Raw genomic sequence first — 9,633 nt, 5'->3', positions numbered from 1 at the left:
GGAAACTACCACACAGAGGCTGTGGTAGCCGCCTGCTGGCATTTGAAGCTTCATAAATGGTATCCTAACCATCTGTGCATGGGAAAAGGTAGGGACTGCTGCTGAGGATTCCTCAGAAGTTGTGTTATGTTAGAGTAAGCATCATGTGGGAATTGCAGGCACACGTTGTTGGCAGCAGATGGATATGACTAGGAGGAGTGAACACTGGGATGTTATCCAGCTTCTTTGCAATTGCTAGAGCCAGCTTTCCTTCAACATCTGTACTCAGGATTGCCTGCAGGAATAGAAATTACATTCCATGTTATTCCATCAAGCTATCACAAGAAGGTTTAGCTCTGTAATTCATCGTATTTTCTCTTTCTCAAATTTGTGTGAACTTGAAAAGAGGGAAATAGTGGCAACTGTACCCATCAGAGGAACCAGGTGAGCCAAGCACCTTGCAAAATACTTCGAACAAAAGAAATGTGTCAGGTTTTCTGTATTTCATTTGCTGTTTCTTATAGATAAACTGTATATGGGTGTAGAGCAACTTTGCTTTTATCTTTTATATTCTGAAACACCTGTTCTAGCAATACAATATATAACTCATGGGTAGTCCTATAAAAATAGTTGAGATTAGGTCAAAGTGGTATTTAATATGATTAAAGAACATAAAATTGGATTTTAAGCATTTAATGAATAACAGCCATAATGCTTAAGAGTGGTTTAAGATAATAGAATCTTTGGGTATGGGATCCTCCATATGTTAAAAAGAGCAATGTTTCACGATATCGGAGCTCTTGATTAGTTTTTCAACAAACAACAGTGATCTTTCCATTTGCTCAAATGTCTCCTTCGGGAGAGAGGCAGAATTGTTTGAAGAAAGGATATCTTTATGCATGAAGTTATCAGTAGAGTTAATCCTATTGATTTAGTTGTTGATGCTGTTGAATTCTCATAAATGATACAATTAAACTTAAGCCTTGAAGTCATTTCTGTCACTAAGAGTAGGCTAGAGGTCTTTAAAATTGTTCTTAATGTACAAATTTGAGCAGTCACAAGACACAGATGAATTGCTTAATGTTTAGCTAAAAATTATTTGTGCATATTTTCTTCATATTTTGGCCTATGGTAGAGCTATTTGTTATTTCAAAATGTCTTGGCTCTAACCCATCTGCAAGACCTCATTTATTCTTATGATATTTGTAGCCTTCACAAGCTCGGCATCTGCAGTATCACAGACAATGAACTACTGTGGCTAGAAGTCTTTGGAATTAAACAAACCCTCCTCCATAAGAACATAATTTATTTTTTTTTACAGAATTGAGATTTGTTCGGAGGAAGCACAGTTGGGGGAAAAAAAAAGATAACACATTTTTCATCTTTCCCCCCACTCTGAATGAACAAGGGTTTACTGACACTGGAGACTTGGTCCTTAGATAAATGGAATCTTTCTCTTCTCTCTTGGCAACAGCAGGAGTATTCTTGTGCTGTATGACAAGGCTGGCTGGTGCTATATTTATCTTGTAGCTGTACACACATTTGCAAGAGGTTGTTCAATAAAAGGAAGGCAAACGGCCAATGTAGTTTAAAGAAAGTTTGTTCTACCATAGTCTTGACTTTTTGGGCTAGCTTAACAACAAGGCTGCACAATTCTGAGCGATCAGGGAAATATCATTAATGATTTGAAATAAAGACTTTCCTGAGTTGTCTGTGGAAAATCAGGGCTTTGTGGAGAAGAGGGGGAAAACTTTTTAAAAATGGAGTTCAATAGATGTTTGGGTGCATCAGCGGAAGAAGGAAGAAAAGAGGGTGGGGAAGATATTAATAATGCTGGCAGTAATGTTGCCCATGAAGACCTGGATTTGGTACAAATGTACCTTACCTGTTTGCCTGAAAGATGTATGAAAGAGAAATTCACTTTGCTAGTGTACCTGATGTGCTGGCTGCTGCTGAAGCTCTGCAAGGTAAGATATTTTAGTACAAATATGTGAGAGTTTTAGTTAACTTTCTTAAAGAAACTTAAAGAAAAATTGATCAAAGTCTCTGCTGAAGCATTTGATAATTCATTGATATGTACCATACAGTTATCTTTATAGTTTATTACTAAAAAGAGCATTGTAAATATTCACACTGTACCCAGGAACAGGTGATCCAACAAGGGAAAACTTGTAGGGGCTACTAATGGAATCCTATAGAAAGCAATGCACTAGTAATTTCCACGTAGGTGCAAGGGATATGAGATTACTTTAGGTTAATTCCTAGGTGAAATTTCTTGTCGTGCTCTTTATTGGTTTACAATCATCTCTTGTGTTGAATGAGCAACAGAATGTATTATTTTAATGCAGAAAATGTGAACATTATAAAAGTAGATTTGGGGATTTGGAACATTTTGTCAAATCTAAAGGGGAATCGGTTTTGAGACCGTGGTGGGACTTATTTTAGAAATGATCTGGGCACATCTAATTAAAATACTTCTATCTAGTGTGTTACTGGATAGAGAAGAAACAAGTAATTGGACCAGGTATAAATGCTATAGTTCATTCCACGTCACCCTGCGGAAAGCTGCTCTAATATTCAGATCCAAGTACAGAAACATACAGTCCTACAGAAGTGATAGGTTTAAAGTTTTAGATTTAAGTGGAGCAGCACTGAGATGCTTCAGCTTAAAATGCTGGCATTTTAATGCAAAGCAATGCTAAATTTGTAAATTCAGAATGCGTAATATGTCTTCCTCTGCCACTGTTTTATTACAATTAAGGTCATACTCTTGTAGGCATTTAGTTGATGGGCAGATCTGCAGACAGAACAAAACAAACTCCAAAGTACCATTTGCTGGCTACTTTTCCTTCTGAAGTATGTGTGAGGGAATGCAAGATGCTGGTGGGGTGGAGAGCCCAGGTGTGGGATTGCCTCAGCAGCAGCAAGTCTTCTCTTACAGGCACTTCTATGTGTGTGGCAGTAGCTACACGTGGGCTTTGCCAGCCTAGCTATGCAAAACTGTAAAAAAAAATGTAAACTGAACAGTACCGACAGTTTTATCTGTTAGATTGCTGGATAGCTTTCTTTCCATGCATATTCCATGTTTGTAGTGCCTTTGCTTTTGTCTGTGGGTAGGGTTTATTGTGTGGTGCCAATTCCTTGCATTAGGGGCAGATACAGACACGTTATTTCAGATGACTTTTCCTTGTAATCTTTCTGCCTGCTTACTGCAGGGATCTCTTGTGAGGTAGGAATCCACACAGCTATCTGGGGGGAGTAACTAGCCCTAGGGCAGGTGCCAGAGCAACAGGTCAGAGCCATCACACGCTTCCTGGTGGTTTTGCAGAGTGCTGATCTGGGGTGGGGAAAGTTACACCTCACCTCGTTTCTATTTGGTTTGATTGGCTTTGTTGTGGTTTGACCTATTTGCAACCATTGAATCTGTAGGGTTTGTGAACTGTACTTGTGTTGCCGAATGAGCCAGAGCTGGTGGGCGTACACCTAATAGTTGGTCTGGGTGTGTGCAGTAACTTCCATACCCGTGGACTCGCTGCCAAGGCACAGGGTTAAATAGTTGGTTCTAAACCTAACAAGTGGCCAATAAAATGTTTGGGGTCAGCCTGTTACAAAGAAGCTATGGCCTGATGCAAGGAGAAAGGTGAAATGTCGCTACCATGCAGGAAAGCAGGAATTGCCAGCGTATAACAGAAGGCCTAATGCTCTCTCAGCATCTTGTCCAAGTAATCCCAGATCTACACAAAGTTCTCCATGTGGACTAAACCATAAATTACACAGTATCACTCATTTCTTTGTTTAGATGCATATGTCTGAAGTATGCTATGGTTGCTCCATTTCTGCATGGGTATTATTTCTTAAATGACAGGAAATGTTGTTAAAGTGTGTAAGCTAAGAGAGGTGCTTCTGTCTGTGGCTCTACCTATTTCCATGTAGCATTATCTTTGCACAGTGCATACAAGTTCTTCCAGTCAAGAAGGAACAATTCACACTGCATTAAAGTAGAGAGAAGAGAAGTAATGTGGCTTCTGTTAAAATCACAAATTTTCCCAGAAAGCTCTCTGAGAACCTTGCAGTCCCTGGCTAAGCTGAGAGGATGACTATACCTCTTTATTAATCCAACATCTAATAATTTATTAATGCTTCTTTCTTGCTGAGCTTTCCTAAAGACTGTTTGGATTTTGGACCTCATGATCTTATTTTCTGACACTCTTCCATGACCTCTGTCTCTTCCAAGTCCTAATCCGCTCAAAAAGTTCTTCTGCTGCCTCAGAAGGGCATAGTTATGAGGCCTTTCTGTTAGGTGGTGTGGAGAGAGCAATGTAGCCCACATATTCTTCAGACTGCCATCTGGGAAACATCTTGCTCATGTCTCCCCAAGGCAGGCTTCAGTTTTTAGGGGTCACTACAACTAAGGAGATGAAAGAGGAGGCTTCGAATCTTTCTAGAAGTTCCACATGCCACAAAGGTTATCCTTTCAGTCAGCTCTCCTTTTCAATCCCCATTTGTGAATACTATGCAGTTGTAAAGAAAGGGTGGTCAGGGGCTTCTTTATAGATGCCTGTAAACAAGTTAAGCTTTTTGCTTGTGTACGAAGATGCATCTGGCTGAGCATTACAGCTTGTCTGTAGATGGAGCTTTTCTAATCTTTCATGTATTATCAAAGGTAGTTGTTTTCAAGCTGCCTCGTGAAATGGTGAAATCCTCCTCTTGGGCTAATAAATTGCACACGCAGTAGCCCTTACTCATAGTGAAACCCCTTGGACGTATAAGGTTGAGTTGCAGACCTCACAAAGGCAGGTCAGTTGATGGATCTCAGACTTGTGCAGAGCTTCCCTGATATTTTTATTACATGTGTTGCTATTGCACACAGGTGGACTTTTATCATTTTGTAACCAAAATCCTTGTGCCAAACTGCACAAGGTTCTAAGGAGCTTCCAACTGCTTTGAATGCTGTGAACTTGTACATGTTACAGAAACCTACCACAATTAATTCCAAATGGAAGATAAAAGTACTTAAATCGTTGTTCTATGGTTTAGGACATAAGGGCTTAATTTTCAGCTATGCAACCCTTTTATTACTCTGTATTCATAATCTTAATTTCCTTGGCTCATCTCATTGCCTGTAAAGGGGAAACCAAACTTGTTTGATTGTTTTTATTTATTTAGAATTTTGTGTTTTAGTTCTGATCATAAATGCTGTAGGGTTGGATTATATTTCTGTTTCTATGTGGAAGTGGTAAGGGCAGCCTGTTTAACAGTATGAGATGAATCCCTTTGCAGGGGAAATAGGAGCCTGGTATTCCTGTACCCTGAGTGAATTTTCTAGCCACTAGGCTGTGATCACAAGTACCCATGGAGGCACTGCCTGCCTACTTTTACCACCCATTTAAGTGAAAAAAGGATAGAGAGAGACAATTCTTAGCCTTTTTTTAATTGCTGTCTTCTAAAAGATCTTCAATGAAGATCTCACTTATGTATTCCATACCTTATTTCTCATCTCAGGATTCACAGATGGCAGGTTGGAAGGTAAAGACGTAGATAATTTCTTCAGGAGAGAGAGACCTCTGTTTAGATTCCAGATGACAGCCCCTAAGAAAGCTGTACCATGAAGGGGAAAAGGGTTTCAGATACATCTTGTTGTCACTGTTTTATAGTGGTTAGGTATGCTTGTTGCCTACCAAAGATACTGTTACTGTTATTAACACTCTTCATGCACTTTGCTGAGAACACTTACTTACTATAAGTTTTAAACACCAGAAAGGTGACTCCAGACAACCCAATTTCAGGTTCTTATCTCTTTTCTTTTAGTTTGTTCCCAATATAACTTAATATATTCACAGAAAAATTTTGGTAGAGGAGAGAGCTGAACCTTGACAAACAGAGTGTGAGATAGATACTTAAGCAGTGGCCCATCCTTCCTGTCCCATCCTGGTGAGTGGCAGTTGGATCAAACCATGAAAATACTGCAACAGGAACTGCCTAATTCCTGCACAGTTATTTTCCAGCTACCTTAGCATAAGCGTGTGTTGGAAATTACAAGATCTTTTTTTTAATTATTAGATATGCTTACATGAACTTGCTGTCTCTATCTCCTCCATAATAACTTTTGAACACCCAGGCCAACCTCAGCAAAATTTGAGTGAAGTAGAAGTTACAGAGTTTACATCAAGGAGGCAGAAGTCAGGGAGTGGACACAGACTTAGCTAATGTCCCTCCTGAGGGAAAAGCTCCTGCATAATTGTATCCCTTATTTGACATCAGAAACAGTGTAAAATGTTTCCATTTCCACACTGGAGAACTGCGGATCTGTAAGAAACAGGACCTTGCTGGTTCAGCTGTTTGCAGAAATATATATTTTCTCAGTAAAGTGGTTTTTATTTGGCTGTTAATGGAACTCCACTGAAGCTTATTGTTAGCCTTCCGTCCTCAGAGTAAAAGCCAAGACTTTTAAGAAGTACAATTTGAGATAAGTCGAGAGCGATGTTTTTCAGGAAGCCCTAAACATTCCCTCCTGTTGGAACACTGACTTTTTAAGCTGTCTTAGATGTGTCAGCCAGAATACTCAATCTCCTTTCAATTATTTGGTCAAAACTGCCACTGTTTTATTCAGGGTCAAGCTGCTAGTGTGAGCAGTGTGATTAGATACGCTTCTAAGTCCTAAAATATCACAAGCTCTTCAATGCAGTTTATTTTGTTTGGGGGAATTATTTTTTAATTCAATTTACCTTTAATTTATACCCTGATTTTGTGGATTCACTTGGGCCAGAAATAAAGCAGCCTGTTTTATGTTGGAATAGTACTTACAGTCCTGGGTAGGACCAGGTGCTGTAGAGAGACAAAGTGATGGAAATGGAAACACCAGAGAGAAAATTGGAATGTATTGGACTAGACAGTCAGCTTGTTCAGATTGATTTCACATTCTGAGCAGAGATTCAGTTCTTTATGGGCAGTGTAAATCATTCAGCATGTGCCAGGGGAGGTTGACTTCCTCATTTCTTCACTCCGAAAAGCCAAGAATTGATTTTTTTCCAGTGTCTTTAGTATTCATTAAGCCATCTCCTGGATCCAGCTCTGAGCTTCAGTCAGTGTTCAGAGGGTGCAGTCAGTGAAAGACTGATCTGCAGAGCAATTCTGAAACATTCTTTATAAAGCCTGGGCCATGACTGCTGCAAAAAACCCCAGCCACATTCCTGTTTTACAATCTAATTCTATTAAAATTACCACACCTTCATTTGTGGGGAGAATGTATGTGTGTGTGCAGCAGCCACGTTTCTGTGAAACTGTCTTTCTCAGTTATCACAGTTCTCAAAGAACGCTATCAATCAAAGCTGTGTTGTTTTCTTTGTAATCAATTTGAGCCCAGTTCCTAATACGAACCTCTAGACTTCTGCAGCACTGGAGCTTGTGAATCAGGGCAGAACCTGCTTGCTGAATCATGATGTTGAGATTAGGGTAATAAAAATTCACTGAAGTCCTAGAATCATAGAATCATAAAATGGTTTGGTTGGAAGGGACCTTAAAGATTATCCAGTCCCCCCCCTGCCATGGGCAGGGACACCTCCCACTGGATCAGGCTTCCCAAGGCCCATCCAACCTGGCCTGGAACCCCTCCAGGGATGGGGCAGCCACAGCTTCCCTGGGCAACCTGGGCCAGGGCCTCACCACTCTCACTGTGAAGAATGTCTTCCTAAGGTCCAATCTAAATCTTCCTCCTTCCAATTAAAATTCCCCCTTGTCCTGTCACTACATGCCATTGTAAAACGTCCCCCCTCCACCCCCATAGCTTTCGTGTAGGCCCCCTTCAGGAACTGAAAGGCCACTATAAAGTCTGCTCGGAGCCTTCCCTTCTCCAGGCTGAAGAACCCCAACTCTCTCAGCCTGTCCTCATAGCAGAGGTGCTCCAGCCCTCGGATCATTTTTGTGGCCTCCACTAGACCCATTCCAACAATTGCATATCCTTCCTGTGTTTGGGATTCCAGGACTGGACACAGGACTCCAGGTGGGGTTTTACATTAGAGTCATCTCCCTCACCCTGCTGGCCACGCTTCTTCTGATGCAGTCCAGGACACAGTTGGCCTTCTGGCTGCGAGCACACATTGCCGGGTCATGTGAAGCTTCTTATCCACCAGCATCCCCAGGTCCTTCTCTGTAGGGCTGCTCTCAATCACATCGTCCTCCATCCTCTACTGACACCACAGATTGTAATGACCTTGTACTTGGCCTTGACTTGTAAAGTTTATGGGGTGGATAAAGAATCTGAAGATAGAGAACTGAGAATAAGTTACTTCTTGTTAATGCTAGAATATTTGGTGTTCTTCTTAGAAAGTTTCCCGTTGTTAGCAACATTAGAAGGTGCTGTATTTTTTTTTTCTCCTCCTGGTATTTTCTGTTGGAAGAAAGGTAGAGCTAGGGCTGGACAGAAATAAAACCTCTCACTTGATACTTCACGTCTGGTGGTCCAAGTGTGTTTAATTAAAAAAATGGATGAAAATTGGCAAATGCTGAAGAATATGTGATGTTACAGCTGCATAATAAAAGCAGGCCTTGTATAAGATGTTGCTAGATAGCAGAATGTGTAAATAACCACAAAAATTCTTGGGCAAGGCAGTTTTAAAAGTTAGCTAGATAACTCTGCCTTTCAGGAACAAGGAGTGAAATAAAATTTGAACTTCCAAATACCAATAAATATATTCTTTCCACACACTTGACTCTGATTTATTTGGAAAGCTGCATTTGCACTAAGGAAGAGTATGTCTCAATGTGGAAAATCTAGTCTTTGGAGGGCCATCAACCTTCAATAATACTACCCCAATTCCTGTAAAATTATGTAGAATAATGTGGGCAATTAAAAACAAAACAAATCCTAAAAAAGAGAAAAAGCATGCTTTGCGTTTTAATAGAGATATTACATTTTATTCTGTTGTCAAAAGCAGGTTTTATTCTTTAACTCTCAGCTTTGCTATTGGATGATATCAGTGAATTAATTTGTAGATTAGAGAAAATAGTATAATTTTGATCCTGGTCATTGTAAGTGGACTGTCATTTTGATTCTAGTAAAAGAAAATAGATGGATAAACCTTAGTCACTCACGTTTTGTGTCCTGCTGCAGTAGATGAGATCATGGTATTGGGGTTTAAGGAACTCAGGTAATAGAGGAATCGAGACAGTTATTTACCATAGCTCGGTGCAAGCTCTGAGCCCAGACACAAGCCCACAGACAGATTTTCAAGAAATGTCTGTCCAGGTTTACCATTCCAAGCTCTCCTGTCCACGCTTTGCCAGCAGATACTGGTTCAGCCGGAGGGACAGTACAGCAGGATGTGCATCTGCCACCCCCAACCACTGTTTTTAATGTCTGTATGTGTTAACCTAAACCGTAGCCAGCATTGCTATTTTGTTTAGCTATTTCAGCTGAAACCTCATGTAAATTTAAGTGAGACCCCTAAGTCAGATAAGGTCAGTATTTACATCCACTTATATTGTATAGTTGATGTGAATCTATCCCTTGGAAAATAGGGCTACTAAGCTGTTGTTGCAAAGTTACTGAAATCTTACATTAGTAACACATTATGGTGGCATCGTATGAGACATAAGATTAACAGCATAAAAGGTACCACTTTATAACTCCTTCTGTGTTTTCTTCACCTCTTCCTG

General features: G+C 40.2%; 1 protein-coding gene across 1 annotated transcript in view; it reads left to right on the top strand.

Annotated features, from left to right (window-relative positions):
- Positions 1-1,739: 1,739 nt before the first annotated feature.
- Positions 1,740-9,633, top strand: part of LOC138724725 (uncharacterized) — a 92,273-nt gene continuing 84,379 nt past the window's right edge. Inside the window, exon 1 of the mRNA XM_069864943.1 lies at positions 1,740-1,946. Coding sequence (XP_069721044.1) covers positions 1,740-1,946 — 207 coding nt within the window. The remainder of the gene's footprint in view (positions 1,947-9,633) is intronic.

This window comes from Phaenicophaeus curvirostris, chromosome 10 (genome assembly GCF_032191515.1).
Source record: "Phaenicophaeus curvirostris isolate KB17595 chromosome 10, BPBGC_Pcur_1.0, whole genome shotgun sequence".
NCBI classification, from domain to species: Eukaryota; Metazoa; Chordata; class Aves; order Cuculiformes; family Cuculidae; genus Phaenicophaeus; species Phaenicophaeus curvirostris.
Note: the sequence above shows the minus strand (reverse complement) of the source record. Positions and strands in the feature narration are given on the sequence as shown.